The sequence below is a fragment of the Babylonia areolata genome, chromosome 2 (assembly GCF_041734735.1).
Source record: "Babylonia areolata isolate BAREFJ2019XMU chromosome 2, ASM4173473v1, whole genome shotgun sequence".
Lineage (NCBI taxonomy): Eukaryota > Metazoa > Mollusca > Gastropoda > Neogastropoda > Buccinidae > Babylonia > Babylonia areolata.
In genome coordinates, this window is record NC_134877.1 from 57,313,969 (window position 1) to 57,330,731 (window position 16,763).

General features: G+C 41.4%; 1 protein-coding gene across 1 annotated transcript; it reads right to left on the bottom strand.

The window, feature by feature from the left end:
* Positions 1–191: 191 nt before the first annotated feature.
* LOC143279522 (uncharacterized) lies at positions 192–6,556 on the bottom strand. Its single transcript, XM_076583584.1, has 3 exons — positions 6,485–6,556; positions 2,817–3,101; positions 192–332 (listed from the first exon to the last, which is right to left on the bottom strand). The coding sequence occupies exons 2-3, from the start codon at positions 3,099–3,101 to the stop codon at positions 282–284; spliced, it is 336 nt and encodes a 111-aa protein (XP_076439699.1). The 5' UTR covers positions 6,485–6,556; the 3' UTR covers positions 192–281.
* Positions 6,557–16,763: the final 10,207 nt, after the last annotated feature.

Consider the following 16,763-nt stretch of genomic DNA (forward strand, 5'->3'; position numbering starts at 1 on the left):
ATTGTCAAGTCTAAACACACACATACACATACGCACATGCGCGTGCACTGCACGCACACACACACACACACATATGCAGAACGAAGACCGAGATAGTCACAAGCATCAATCACTCAATTAAAACTGAACACACGATGTCTATTATTTCAAGTGCGACTGGCGCTTTATTTTGGAAAAGAAAGAGAGAAAAAAGAAAAGAAAAAAGAAAAGGAAAGACACTTCAGGAAAGTCTGTTTGTCAATCCCGGAGTTTGTTCCTTTTCTCGTGGTAGCCGCTGTTCATCACTTGGCGTATTTTCGTGTCAGACATTGATGCACACGTGCTTCCTCCTCCTGAAAAAACAAAAGATAGCAAAAAAAAAGAAGCAAAATTGATACGATAAATGAATTAAAAAAATAAAGAGTTAGATAAGATAAAGATGAAGAAGGAAGAACAGGAGAAGAAGAGGAAGACGAATAAGACAATGAGATTGTACAGAACAATTACAGCAAGAGAAAAATATTACAACTACCACCAACTACCATACCACATGAATACTTCTAGTACTACCAGTACTATTGCTACTACTACTACTACCACTACCATTCACAATGGTGACAAATATGACGATGACGATTCAAATGAAATACTACACATTCATTCACGTTTTTTTTGTGTGCCCGCGCGCGCGCGCGTGTGTGTGTGTGAATTCGTGAGTTGACAAGTCTTGCTGTTCCAGCTCTTGGAAATAATTGACGCACTTGACGCACAACGGCAATTTCTGAGAAGCGTATTCTAAGATGTGTCATCATGCTGGAGACAAGTTTCCGTTATCCACAGGCCCAAGATTGAGTCCAACATATTTGCAGTGCATCAAAGGAATGACGAACGGACAGTATGTGCCCATAGACTGAGCAAAATAAACCACAGCAAAAGCTCACTTCTTGTAAGTTACATTGTGTGCCGGTAGGCGCACAGTCTGCACGACGTGCAGATATAAACCTCAGCACACAGCACACACACATAATCGTTCCACTAACCTTGAGAACTCGTTGAAAAACACTGCACTATTTGCAATTTTCAGCATATGATTCATGTTTGCTGCAATATACCTGCTGAAAACAACCGATGAATATAGCAGATCAGACAAGAAGACGATCTTACCTGTGAACGAACGCCAGGGATATTATTAAAAAAATAAATAAAAATAAGAATTTGTAAGTTAAGTCCCTGCAAAATGTTACAACTTTGAACACAAAAACGACAGTCGAGGGGAAAAAATCGTTTCACAGCCTATCATCGCAAGTTTTCGCAATGCAGGCATGCTGAGCGTTCTCAGAGACTATGAACTTGGATACAAGCAACAACAACAACAACAAAAAACATCGACAATCTGACAACTGTTTCTAATGACTTGACACCACGTTAGCATGAAAGTCTACAACAGCTATGAAACGAGGTCAAAATAGCTCACTGTTGTAATGTCGCTGCAACAGAACCCCGACACGGAGAGAGCACAAATCCAGGAAAAATGACAACAGGCAGAGATCGGTAGAAAACAACAGAGCATCATCATCATCATTGCGTGTCACCACTCCAGGCGCATAGGCCGTTAACAACACCCGCTAGTCTTTTGTTTTCAGCTCTCTTCTCGGGCTGGGTGATGTATCTGCCCCAAACAGCCATCGTAGAAACCCAGACTGATACAGATCTGCCGGTTATACATTATACACGTATTCAGAGACTAGGAACTGGACTCATCGTCAGAAGTTAGAACCAATGCCGGGAATCAATCCCCTGGGACTGTCACTTGAGCTCTGACTTTAATAATTAAAAAAAAGAATGTGTGGGCTGTATATAGTCATCATTGTGTTCAACATCATAAATAATCAAAAATCATCAATCGTCGTCACAACCACCACCACCACTTCCACCAACGCCATCAATCTTGATAATGATAACTCAACAGCAGCAGCAGCACCACCGTCATCATCATAATCATTATTATGATTATCATAATCATTATGATTATTGCTGGGGGTGATAGTTGCAATAACCGAGGTCGTCGTGTAGTCGTCATCATCGTCGTCGTCACACACAGTCTTCGTACTAATAGTAGTAATAATGGTAGCAGCAGCGGCGGCACCAGTTAAAAAAAAAGTTAACCATAATGATGATAAAAGTTTCACGAAGATCAGATTCAGACATTTATTGTGCATCGACATTCCCGAAACGCACGGATTGTTTATCTATTTATCATATTTATTTGTTTATTTCTTCACCAATTTCTTCAAGTTATGTATTCCCTGACTTCTCTTAGTGAATTTCCAGCAAGACCAGCTGTTGTTTTGAATTGTTAAAAAAATAACAATGTTATAAGGCCATACCAGTGCACTGACAAGACTGGAAATGCTACACAATAACGGAGCCTGCTGAAAACAGTATGACAGCAAAAAAAAAAAGCAACAAAAGCACAACCACCACCACTACAACCATCACCACCACCACCATCATCATTATCATCATCATCAGCAGCAACAACTACAACAACAACAACGAGAACAACAGCAAAGAAATGAAACCAGGCCAATTGCCCTTAAAGTGAGAGGACAGACTAAACAACATGTCAGGCTTGCGATGCCTCACTAAAAACTAATGAACAGGACTTCTCCTCGGGCAACTGAAATGAAAACGACAGTGATGTGGTGGTTACGTTTTCATTTAATCACTCCACTTTTCATGTTTTCTTTCTTTCTTTGTCCACCCGCCCCTCTCTATTTTTCTTCCCCCCCCCCCCTGCACACATTCAAATATATTTCTTCTGTTCTTTTTCTTACTTCAACAAGACGAATGAACATTTTCAGCGCTCCGGGATTCACTTGGCAGTCAGTGACGTCAGGAGCGGAGTTCAGTGACGTCGTCAGTGACGAAGCGCCCCGGATGGGGTCACGAGTCGTGGCGTGACGACGAAGCAGTGACAGGAAGTTCAGTGGGAGAGGGGAGGCCACACGTTTTCCTGTTCCGGCTCCACCCCACCCCAGCGACTGGGCCCATTGCGCATGCGACGTGTACCACGTGACGGTAAGGACCAATAGAAAGCCGATGTGGTGAAAACTGATCATCTGTATTAAAGAGAAACAAGTAGTTTGCAGAACACAGACACAGGCACATACATACATACATGCATGCATACAGACAGACAGACAGACAGAAACAGCCACACACACACACACACACACACACACACACAACACATTCTCTCTCTCTCTCTCAAAAAAAAAAAAAAAAAAAAAAAAAAAGAAGAAAAGAATGAAAGTCATTGGTATATCATCATGAATTTTAATAGTTTTGATTATAATCATATTTACGACTGAATGTTGAAATCTAAGGCTTTCACTATGAGCTTGGGGTTGGAGGGAATGAGACTGGGGTAGGGGTGGGGATAGAGAGTTCTTTGGTTTGTCGCTTTGTAGTAGTCTTTTTCATAAGTTTCTCATGTGTTTTTCAGTGAAATTTGTCGTTGATATCTTTCTTGTTAATAATTATGTGTTCATGTGTTCTGTGATGTAGCCCTACCACCCACATCCCTTTTTTCCCCTTTCATTTATACCCCAGGGCTGAGTGGAAAAAAGCATATGTTTTGCTTATTTCATTACCCTGGTAAAATAAAATTTCGTTTCGTTTCGTTTCGTTTCTCTCTCTCCCCCCCCCTCTCTCTCTCACAGACACATACGCTCTGCCTCTGTGTATGTTTTCCACTCTCTCCCTCTCTTTCTCTCTCTGTTTCTGTACTGTATACTGCACGTGTGTTTCTGAGTATCTCGCGGGCCTGGTAGGTATTTGACTTGGCTGCGATATAAGGCGGGTGGTGGAGACAAAGAGGTATGATTTTTGTTTTGGCATTGGCAAATTTCTAGCCACCCGTAACACTTGCAAAGCAATGCAGTAATTATTTTGCAGTAATTATTCAATGCTTTTTTTTTATACATAAAATAACAACAACATTATTAATTCTTGCTTGTCGATTGCTGATGTATCCATTTACATAAATCATCGAAAATTTGCTTGTCTGTACACTATACGTTACCTTATTTCATTCTCCTTTTCGTATGTGTATACCATAGTAAGTGTTAACTAGGGAATGACAAACAAATGAAAGAAACAGACAGGCAAACCGACAGAAAATACACTAGAACAGTTAGAAAAAAAGCAACAACAAGCAAACAAAACCAATGCAAACATTCAATTAACACTAAAATCTTGCATGCACGTATATTGTCCATTCACAGAGAAGCAAACTGACAAAGAACTGTGAGTGAATGGATGAGCACTGATGTAAAGAAATGAGAGAAGGATAGAGAAAATATATGTACAGAAAGAAAATGAAAAGACGAAAAAAGAAAAAAAGGCGGAAAAAAGACAAGACAAAAAAAAAAAAAAAAAAATTGAAAACAAAAAATAAAAAGATAAATAAAGTGTGAAAAATAGGAGGTTAGAGGCCCCACAAAAAAGGAAAGAAAAAAGAAGAGAAAAAAAGAAAGAAAAGCGGGAAAAGTAGGAGGTTGGAGGCCCCATCAAAACAACAAGAAAACAAACAAACAAACAAACAAACAAAAAACAACAACAAAAAACCCCCAAACAAACAGAAAAAAACAGACAAAAAAACAACAAGAAAAAAACAAACAAAAAAAAGCAAAAAAACCACAAAACAAAACAAAACAAAAAAACAACAACAAAAAAACCACAACAACTGAATTTTGAATAATAGACAAACTGAATATGTAGAGGAAGAAATATCGGATGTCCCCCAAAAAGTGAACCGCTTTTTGACAAGTATTTTCTCAGTGATAGAAAAACCGAATTCATTGAAAATGTTCACACAGTAACCTTAGGGTATCATCGACAAGTCTGCAAAATATCTAAAAGTTCGGACGCTAATTATGCGAGTGTTGTCAAATTCAAAACAGCATGTCAAAAAATCCAATATCAGAGGAAAACTCACTTATTTCAGTTTATGCTCAATGTGGCCTCCATCTTCCTCCACGACTAAACGAAGCCGTTTCTTCCAAGCAGAAATTCTTTTAAGTTGATGTTACCCTAACTTTTGTTGATGATACCCGATATAATGACAGAAATGGTTAAGAAGTAGTTGAAGAAAATGGAGCATGAATAGACTGGGGAACCAGGCATAGCGCTTTGCAAACAACATTGTCATTATCAATATTTCAAGAAAGAGAGAGAGAGAGAGAGAGAGAGAGAGAGAGAGAATTGTACTCAAGTTTCAAGTTTTAATTATCCTTTCACTCCTATTGGAGTATGGAGGATTACTGCAAAATAATCTTTTCGTGCCCAGAACAAACATTTCCAAATACACAACAATGTCACATAAAAGTTGAGAAAACACAAATGTCTTTTAACTCCAAAAGTATAACTAGGCAACATTTACAAATCTAATCATCTTACTTACAGCTAAAATGACTTTTTTGCCTCCTTTGAGCATATTACAAAAATTAAAAACCGATTTTGGAGACAAATATTTTTTAGGAACATATCTATTTCGTAACTGATCATAATTGGGACACTCCATTATAAAATGAAACTCATCACCAATCACAGACATGTTACAAACCTTACAAAACCGTGGTATGCATTGATACACATGCGCACTTGTTCACTTTCAGTTGTCGCTGCTGCTACCACTAACGCTATGTTCAGTTCGATCCACCTTTTAATAGAAATATGCATTAAAATGTCTGGGTAAATGCCATTATCATTTTGTAGTAATTGTTGCCACAATAGATTTCTGTGTGTGAGATTCGCGTTGCTCGTTTTAGGGGTGTGCGTCACCAAAGTGTTGCTGCACCCCCTTTTTTTTCCTGTTTGTGAGGGTGTTATTATCAAAATGGATTTTTCTTCAGATTTTTGCAAGGGACAACCCCTTTGTTGCAATTAGCTATTTTACGTACAGTAAGTTATTGTTGCACACAGGATCTCAGTTTATGATATCATCCGAAACACTTACACCCAGACCACAACTTATCTCTAGTGGAATGGCGAGTGGAGGGGCGGGGGAGGGTGCATTATTAATTAATAGGTCACCGCTGCAGATCGATCTCTTGATGTGGTCTTTGTGTGTAACAGTGTTGAACCTGGCGGGCATTACAGCACTAGACATGTTGTTGACAAGATTTTTAAGGCATGAACGTGGCTGAAATCGGCCTAGTTGGTAAAAAATTAAAATCTTCACACGAGGACACATTGCATGCCCTACCACCTACATAATTCCTTCAAGCTTTCAATAAATAAGTGACAGAAGAAGAGTTTAACACCCCACCCTCATGTAACAGATAACTGAATTTAATCAGTTGGATTACAAGCATAACATTATTATGAATATCATCCTACTTTTTCCTCTGAATAATTTGGCGCGAGTTTACTTTTTCGTTTTTTTTTCCCGCACAAACTGGCATCTTTTCACCCAACCTGTCCCAATGGTTATACTTACCGTGTCGTAGCGTGCGCACCGAAGACCCACACAATGAACGCCTGGGGACGAGCTGTAAAGTTTGGTCGTATGTTCTGCGACTCGATGGCACCGCGTTCTGGTTTTAATATGCCACGTCCTTTATCCCTCCCTCCCTTCCCCCGCCCCCTTGCATCCTTCCCTCCTCCGCAGTTCCCTTCTCACACCCATTGAAGCCTCCAACTCTCTCTCTCTCTCTCTCTCTCTCTCACACACACACACACAGAGTCCCACCCCCTTCCGACGGGTAGCAGTCTCACCGGATGTTGGTCGACCCAGCGCGGTTGATCCCCGTTTCTTGATCGATGTTTCATAATGACTGTGGCGCTGGGTAATTTCTGTAATTTGATGAATCTCTAATATTATCATCTTTGACTTGATTAACATGCGCCAAACGATTTCTCGGGTAGTCAACGTTATGAATGTAAATCACGTGTATAAAAAAAGGAAAAAACAACAACAAAAAACAAAACAAACAAAAACACGAAAAACCCATACTTTTAAACATGAATGTAATTTACCTTTCTTGATTCATACTTGTAGTCTTTAAGAAGCAGCCCGCCAACCACTCCATTAATTTGATGCAATATAACCCTTTTCCTGCAGAACCTTGGTGTAATGAAATCAATGTGGCAGGGAGTTACTGCTTTTTGCGTTCCTATCAATGGTGCAGTTGACAGATTGGGCTATTCAGCCATCTGCGCATTCACAGATAGATTCATGAGCATCTTCCCCCCACCCCACCACCACCCTCCCCCCATCCCCCCATCCCCCAGCTGGATGACAACGATGGTCATCATCGATCTCGATGGACACACCACCACCAGTTGACTTTGCTGAACGTGATTCAATCCCAAGAGGAAGAGTCCAAATACAGAGTGGTGACTGACATTCTGTCCTGTAAGCTCAGTCTTGTCTCATTAATGTGACAGCCCTTCACTGATAAGCATACTCGTCAGCGGGCAGTCAAGGTGTTAGAAAAGACTTTAGCAAGCACATGCAAACCGTAATGTTTTCTCTTTCAGTCACGATCAAAACCATTGCCCCCCCCTCCCCCCGCCCACCTCTTGCTGCGCACTCACGCGCATGTATGTATGTGAGTGGGTGCCCCCTCGTGGGATGGAGTGGTTGGGGTTGGGAAGGTGGTGGAGTGATTAATGGGGGGGGGGGGGGATGTGGTGGGAAGGTTGGCGAAGGGGGTTGGGGGGGGGGGGGGGGTGTGTGGAGTGTAGAACGGTAGAAGAGGAACTTCAGGTCCATAAGATGTGACCTCAAACCATTTGCAAGAGAGAATACGTACTGGCGAAAAAGATGTAGTTGCTGTATTCATGCATCGAATCCAGCATTGACATTCATGGCAAGGATTATATGTTTTGTTTTGAAATGTGAAACGTCACTGCCGGCTAAGGAGTTCCACTGGCTGATGTATATTAGTGGGAAAACTCTATGAATCACAAAGACAAAAAAGGAACGAGAGAGACAGCAGAGTGGTCAGAACATTGAGCTTTCAATCTGAGTTTCCTTGATTCACTTCTTGCAGCGTTTGAACGCTAAATTGGGTGTGGGAAGGTTATGATCTCATCGGTCAACGTAAGCACACTTCAGCTAGCGCCTGAAACCCCTTCGTGTGTATACGCATGCAGAACCAGTCCCGCACGTACAAGATCCTATGATTCATATTAGAGTTCGAAGGAGTAATAGAAACGCTGAAAAAAACAAAGCAAAACAAAACAACAACAACAACAAAACAACAAAAAAAACAAGCAAGCACCAATCTCAACAACAACCACCAGACAGTTGACGTTGGTCACGAACAAGGAAGCAATTCTGGAAAGCTTTTAAGCCTTGGCATGTTGTTTTGGTTTTGCTTGAGGTGCTTTGACGTTCGTTCTGTTTGCTATAAAAAGACACATCATGAATTGGTTGCCCTTTCCCTTTCCTTAGCCCAGGGCTACAAACATGCGCAATTCTCTCTCTCTTACGCATGTTAACTCTCTCTCTCTCTCATACCCTCTCGCTCGCTCACTCGCTCGCTCGCTCTTGCTGTGTTAATAGTCGAATTACATATTATGTCAATTTTGAAAATGATTTCTATCACGCTGGATTAAAGTAAATGTGTGATATCAATTTGGTGCAATCAAACATGTTCTGAAAATAATGCACTTTCTCTACGATACACTTTTTATGTGTTTTTTCCCCCCCGTTGTGCCTGGCTTTTCTTTTTATAAAAATGTTATAATATTCTATACGTTTTCTACTTTTTCCTGAATAAACTACTAAGTCTTTTTGTTTCTTGAATTCAGAAGAAAAGAAATCATTCTAACAACACACAAGCAATATACACACAAAAAGGAAGAACGGAGAAACAAATAATCAGACAACAACGAAATAAAGAAAGTTGGGAAACAGATCGCACATTTACAGTTAATCAAATAAAAGCAAAAAGAAATCAAGGGAGAAATTAGATTGTACATAAAATTATGACAAATCATCTAAAAAAAAAATCATCAGCACATGAAAAAAAATCTATAATATCCACAATCTAACACAACTGAAACTTATACTATCATTCCCGATGAAACTTCAAAGAGCTTCAAGAATTTTAACTTTGCAGTAAGAGTAGTGTTTTGCACTTAAATTGTTTTCTCACATATCTCCATTCAAAGAACAGTCGGTAACCATTATTTTTCATAAAGGTATGTTTCTCCACTGCTGTCATCGCGTTGTACTCCTTCAGTTTTGTATCTTGATGTAAGGTCTCCTTCAAAACTCACCTTTTCCCTCAGCAGTAAGTTCAATTGTGGCAGGTCCACTTCCTTTTCGTTAGCTGTGTTTGACTATGTGTGTATACATATGTATGTGTACATAACTGCATGCATGTATATGAATGTGTATTGTGTGTGCGTGTGTTTATGTAAGTTTGTGCCTGCCTATGTGTGCGTATGTGTTAGGGTAGCTGTTAGATACACATGTATGTTAAAATGTATGTATGCAGTGTGTGTGTGTGTGTGTGTGTGTGTGTGTGTGTGTGTGTGTGTGTGTGTGTGTGTGTGTGTGTAGTCACATTTGGTGTGTGTATGTAACATAGATATAATGTTTTATGTTAACGAAAGCGTTTTTGTAAAGCACCCAGAGCAGATTTCTGGATAGTGTGCTATATAAGTATCCATTATTATTATTATTAAAGGAAAGTATGTTTGGAGTGCATTAACTAATTAACTAATATCTCTATCTATCTATCTATCTACCTCCTGTGTGAATGGAGACCAGTGTCTTGTTTACAGAGTGAATAACTTTGAATTTTCTTTGCCAACATGATTGAAAAATATGTTCTTTTTGATGTTGATAACAGGTTCAGGGTCACTGCTCTCGTGTGTTTAACAAAACAAGATCTAAACTTTAATTTTGTGTGTGTGTGTGTGTGTGTGTGTGTGTGTGTGTGTGTGTGTGTGTGTGTGTGTGTTTGCTTATTTACATAAGGAACACTTGCAGTCAATTTGAGATCATAATGGAGAGTTTCAGTGTTTCAGAGTTCCCATCTTTTATTTTTCGTTCATGCTGATGTCAAGAATTTGGTTTTGAGTCTGAAATCTGTTTGTCTAAGTCTTCGAGTCTGTAATATTCATGCTTTACCATCATTTCACGCCGGTTCTCAGGACCGCAGGTCGAATTTTAGCAGCCTTCTATGCTTCCCTCAGCGATGCGTGCGCTACGACTGTTACGTAGGTGATGGAATCAATTATACATGGGGCAGTGCCATCAGAACAAAATCTCGCTCCTGTCCCGCGAGATCACTAAAGTTGTCAGTGGTCGTTGGTTAGTGGAATCCATCTTGGTCCTCACGTTTGATGTCTCCTCCCGGAGAGGACTGCAAAGGGAGATAAAGCGTCCGCGTCTCTTATAGCTGAAATCTAAAAGCTTGGGCACCATGTTGTAAGGTTTATGTTAACGTAGCGCTGCAACTAACGGGCGATAATCCGGCTTCAAGTGTTAATGGTTACTATTCACCGGTGGTTGGACTTTCGCGCTCGAAAGATAAAAAATGGAAAAAAAAGGGGGAGGAGTAGGGGTGTGGGGGGTGAGGACGAACCTCTGACGCTGGTCACATTTCTCATCAGTGTTTTATGATTTCCACCCTTTTTCTTTTGTGTGTCGTTTCTGAACACATAACTATGGTTCATTCGTTTCGGATGCACAATTCTTGAGTGGTGGCTTGCTGAATCTATGTTTTCATTCAACACGTAACTGGAATATTCTAGACGAGGGACACTGAAGACCGTCGTCTCAAAGGAGGAACATCGGTTCTTTGTTTCAGTCTGTTTGTCTGTCTCAGGTTCTGTCGGCATCTCTGTCTATCCGTCCGTCTTTCTGTCCGTCTGTCTGTCTTTGTGTCAGTCTCTGTTCGATCTGTCTCTCTCTCTCTCTGACTCCACTAACGAGCAAACTTTGGACGACTTTTTCAACTATGGTCATGAGGCTTTCTCTCTCTCTCTCTCTCTCTCTTCTTCTTAAACATCTATTTTGTTCCCTCATGATATTCGCTCTCAGGTACGCCACACACATTAAGGCATGCACACATATCTATACAGACACACGCACGCGCTCAAACACATACACGCGCGCGAGCGCACACACACGCGCACACGAACACAAGTTACACTTACGCACGCTCGCAAGCTCATACGGGAACACGTGCTCACACACACACACACACACACACACAAGAGAGAGAGCAGAGAAGACGAATGGTTTAATGTGTTTCGGCCATAGGCATACACACTCATGGGATATTGGGGACGGCGTAGAGTATTTGAATTTCAAAATAGTTATGCAATAACATTACTTTAAACATATTGATTACATTTAATACACTTCATCATTCCCCATATTGTTTAAGTAAACTGCAATTCATATATTCTGAACAGCCGATATCGTTGATAACCGAGGTTCAGAGAAAATATGAAAATCACATTTCTTGATATTACTTCATAAATTTGCATTAATTTGTTGTCTTTTTACAGAAAAACGATTTTGGCTACTTGGCGATTTGGTGATATCATTATTCCCTTCTAACAATTTTATGCGGTGGTAAATATAGGAAATCTTTTTGTAAAATTTTGTCTCAAGTCGTTGAATACTGGACAAACAAAAACAAAGTGGTGTTCGTTTTCGACTCTGTGTCCACAGGTTGGACACTGCTTATCTTCCAGGATTTTCACTGTACCTATGTTGGCTGCTGTTGATATGCAGTACACCAAGTCTGATCTGGGAGAGGGCTATCCTGAAACACGCAATATAAACGCTTAAGAGAGAGAGAGAGAGAGAGAGAGAGAGAGAGAGAGAGAGAGAGAGGAGACAGACAGACAGACAGACAGAGGGCTATCCTGAAACACGCAATATAAACGCTTAAGAGAGAGAGAGAGAGAGAGAGAGAGAGAGAGAGAGAGAGAGAGAGACAGACAGACAGACAGACAGACAGACAGAAGAGGAGGAGGGTATGCAAACGGACTGACAGACAGATCAAGAGACCGACCGACCGACAGACAGACAGACAGACAGAAGAGGAGGAGGGTATGCAAACGGACTGACAGACAGATCAAGAGAACTCAAAACATTTTTATTCAAGGATTAAGATTTTAGGCATAGTCTATTCTTCCAGTCTGTCCTTGCTAATCTACTTCTATTACAAATAGCACACACATAAATGAAAGGAAAAAGTATTCATGCAGAAGGGTATACATAGTGAAGAAAACAACCCCCCCCCCAATACACACACCCACACCCGTGCACACACATACATACACACACACGCGCGCACACACACTGACAGCACCCCCTCCGTCCCCACACACACTAAGATTGACAGATGAACAGGACAGACAGACAGACAGACAGACAGACAGACAGACAGAAGAGGAAGAGGGTATGCAAACGGACTGACAGACAGATCAAGAGACAGACAGACAGGCAGAAGAGGAGGAGGGTATGCAGACGGACTGACTGACAGACAGACAGACAGACAGACAGATAGACAGACAGACAGACAGACCAAGAGACAGAATCATGGACCGTTCCAAAGAGACGTGACATTTTACAATCACACGGCACCATAGTGGTGGGAATCATAAAAAGGAATATAATTATCGATGCCTCTCACAAACAGTTCATTAAGGAAGGCAGGGAATGGGAGTGAAACTACCCCCGTCCGACTTTTTTTTTCTTCACGATTTCGATGTGATTCTAATGGCTGTCTGTTCTTTTCCATCTCGTTGTTATTATTATTATTATTATTATTATCTTTTTTGTGTGGTTGTTTTTCTTGTCTCATTCTTCATATGCTGTTGCTTTTTATTCTTTCAGTTTTTTTTTTTTTGGTGGTTGTGTTGGGAAAGGGTGTTGGGGGGGAAAAGGAGGCGGCTGCGCGTATATGTGTGTGGGTGCGTGTGTGTGGAATGGCTTTCTATATGCCTCTCTACATATCTGTCTATAGCTTATCTATCTGTCTGACTCTTGATCTCTCTGTCTCTCTTTACCCCTCTGTTTGTCTGTCTGTATGTATGCCTCTCTCATGCCAGCCTGTCTGATCTATCTGTTCGCATGCCTGTACTCCCTCCACGCACGTGCTTACCCACCTATTTGTCTGTCTGTCTGTCTGTCTGTCTGTCTGTGTCCATCCATCTATCTGTCTCCTTCTGCCTGTCTGTCTGTCTACCTGTCTTCTTTCCCGTCCATCTTCCTCCAGCCAGGTGTCTACCAACCCACCCATCTGTCTGTTTGTCTGTCTGTCCGTCTGTCTCCCTCCTGCATGCATGCTCTGTATGTCTTCCTGTCCGTTTGCTTGCCCCGACCCCCTCCTCCTACATCCGGGTACCTATCCATCTGTCTGTCTGCCTGCTTGTCTGTCTGTCTGCCTGTCTGTTCACGTCTTTCGTCAGAAAAGTCATTGATCGCAGACAGCTACTGGATACGTGAATACTGCTTGGAGAACCAGACAGGCCAACGTCGTTACAGTGTCCATTTTGAAAATGATCGGTCATTCTCCTCGGCACTAATGGACTTCTCTCCACTCGTTCGCACGCCTTTAAATATTCATTATTCATTAGGTAAATACTTCTGCCCCAAGCACCTTTAAATATTTATAAATGCCGTGCAAAGATTTTCGAAACGAGCATGTAACATTTCCGTGTGCTGTTTTCAGAGATGGGCTTGTAATATATTATATGTATTTTATCATAGCATAACATTTTGGTTGTCGTGTTTGCGGTTGTCTTTCTATCTCTTGATCCAGCTGTCCGCCTTCCTTGTTTTTTTTTTTTTTCTCTTCGTGTTTAATTTTTCCTGGGTTTCTGTATATTAACGTCATCCTTTAGTTTCTTTGCCGACTGTCTCTGGTTGATGCAGCACAGTGATTGTTCACGACTGACTTTGATATTTCGCTATGTACGTTGCACTACCATTGTTCCTTTGCTTCTGATATGTAAGTAATCAATGACAAAATGCATTTAAACACTGGGGAAATAAGATGAAGAGAAAGGCAGAAAAAAAGAACAAACCATTACAAGTTTTCATACGGCTCTCTCTCTCTGTGATTGTGTGTGTGTGTGTGTGTGTGTGTGTGTGTGTGTGTGTGTGTGTGTGTGTGTGTGTGTGTGTGTGTGTGTGTGTGTGTGTGTGTGTGTGTGTGTGTGTGTGTGTGTGTGTGTGTGTGTGTGTGTGTGTGTGTGTGTGTGTGTGTGTGTGTGTGTTTGTTGCCGCTGGTTGACGTAAGTCGTCGCAAACCAACAAACCAACTAAACTACCAAAAAGAAAAGGGATGTGGTTTGTTAGGGTCTGTTGAGTGGCCACCACCCTCTCTCCCAATGACTCTCACCACAGCACCCCCACCCCTCAAACAACAACAGGAACAAATAAGGAACCCCCACCCACCCCCAAACCCCGAAAAAACAAAAACAACAACGACAACAACCCCCCCAAAAAACAACAACAACAAACAAGTAACCCCCCCCCCCCCCACAAAAACAACAACAGCAACAACCGAAAACAAAACAAAAAGAAAGCAAAACATCATCAACAACAACAACAAAAAGAAAGGCCCCCCCCCCCACCCCTCCAAAAAAAAAAAAGGCAAAGAAAAGCAACCACAACAACAACAACCAAACCATAGAATGGGACAATGACCACAAAAATAGCTACGAGACAAAATAGTTGTTTCCTGCTGTTGTGAAACTGTTGCAAGATTAACCTCCCCCTGTTTCTACTCTCCTGCTCTGCAATTCTGTTTTACAGCCAGATTATTTTGCATCTCACTTTGTTCATTAATTAAACGTTTGGTTTTATCTTGGTGAAATTTTCTCCTTCAGAAATCAATTTTTTGTTGTTGTAAAAGCAATGGTTATGCTTTGGTTTTTGATGTTAGGTGTGTGTGTATTTGTGTGTGTGTGTGTGTGTGTGTGTGTGTGTGTGTGTGTGTGTGTGTGTTGTGTGTGTGTGTGTGTGTGTGTGTGTATGTGTGTGTGTGTGTGTGTGTGTGTGTGTGTGTTGTGTGTGTGTGTGTGTGTGTGTGTGTGAGGGAGGGAGAGAGAGAGAGAGAGAGAGAGAGAGAGAGAGAGAGAGAGAGAGAGAGAGAGAGAACAAACGAATGAACGTACGGACGAACGAACGAACGAACGCAGAGTTAAAACGGAAATGTCGACCTAATCATCTGCTACTAAGTGACACGCAGACAAATCCCATAATTGTCTGCTTTGCCTAATTGCCAAATCTGCATATGCAAAGTTTGTCACGTTGGAAGCACTACCCAAAAAATTTGTAGTTGGATTTAAAAGAGCGAATGAGCGAGCGAACGAACGAACGAGCGAGCGAGCGAGCGAGCGAGCGAGAGAGAGAGAGAGAGAGAGAGAGAGAGAGAGAGAGAGAGAGAACAATAACACCAACAGCACAAAATATATTGTGTAAAAGTGTAAAATTGTAATGCAGTTGACATCCCCTCCGCACCCCCCCCCCCAACACCCCCCCAACACCCCCACCCCCACCACCCCCTCTCGCCGACGCTTCCACCCACTCCCTCCTCCTGCCACCTTTTCATTTATCTATATTGTTGGGTTTGGTCCTTGGTGGCTGCGCCACCCCCCACATCATCCCCGTAACAATTCGTAAGGCTCGCTCTGTCGCAGTAGTCCACAGGGACCTATCGATGTTAAGTTACCAAGGTGCCACACACCAGAGGAGACCCTGCACTACTCCTTATTCTCTTTCTTGGCGTTAGGGAGTGCCACATATGCACACGTATAACACACATATGCACACGTAAAAATCCCACAGTTCATGTCAACGTTCGGTGGGATACAGAAATACGAACACACCTAGTACAACCTCGAAACCGAAAACGGAGTATGGCTGACTAAAATGATTGAAGTGAAAGCGGTCATAAGTATCCAAGCACACATAGAAGTTTTATTCGCAGGAGCAAACAGCCTGAACCTAGAAAGCAGGATGATGATGTGGAGGAAGAGAAGTAGTAGTAGCAGAAAAAGAAGAGGGAAAGAAGAATTTCTTTTCTCGTATGTTTTCATGTGCTGTTGTTCGTCATGTAGGCAACTATTGTTTTTGTATTGTTTCATGGGGGGCGTTTAGAACCCACAATATGGAGTGTTCGCGCCATGCCGGTAGCCTATTATTTATTTATTTATTTTTATCAGTTATTACAGGAAGAAGAAGCAGTAGTAACTTTGAATATATGTCGCATCGAAACATAAAAATATCACCCAAGCTTAAATGTCATTTTAGGCATGGCTATTTGGGCCTAGTATCATTTTTCCTTGTGATTTTCCTTCTAGGTTCTACGGAATCAATATTTACATTTTTTCCCCAGTTCAGATATGGCTCTGTGTGGTCGGTTGGGATATAAGCAACTAAGAAAAATATAATCCATTTTATTTTGCCAGTTGTTTCACACACCCCTCTCCTTTTCACCTGCCCTTTCTTTTCTGTGAATGAAACAACGAAAAAAATCTGTAATTGATTAATGAATGAATCATTCCATATACAATGCTGATGATGATGGTGATACTGATAATGGTTATGATTGTTGTTGTTATCTTTCTTTTTATTTTGTTGTTATGGCTGACGGGCGCAATAGCCGAGTGGTTAAAGCGTTGGACTGTCAATCTGAGGGTCCCGGGTTCGAATCACGGTGACGGCGCCTGGTGGGTAAAGGGTGGAGATTTTTACGATCTCCCAGGTCAACATATGTGCAGACCTG

Bases quoted from the DNA above. Each gene is read 5' to 3' on its own strand.
- LOC143279522 (XM_076583584.1), bottom strand. From the start codon at position 3,101: ATGATCAGTTTTCACCACATCGGCTTTCTATTGGTCCTTACCGTCACG. The intron at 333-2,816 runs GTAAGAAAAAGA...TTGTTTTTTCAG, and splicing joins TGTTCATTCGTCTTGTTGAA to GAGGAGGAAGCACGTGTGCA.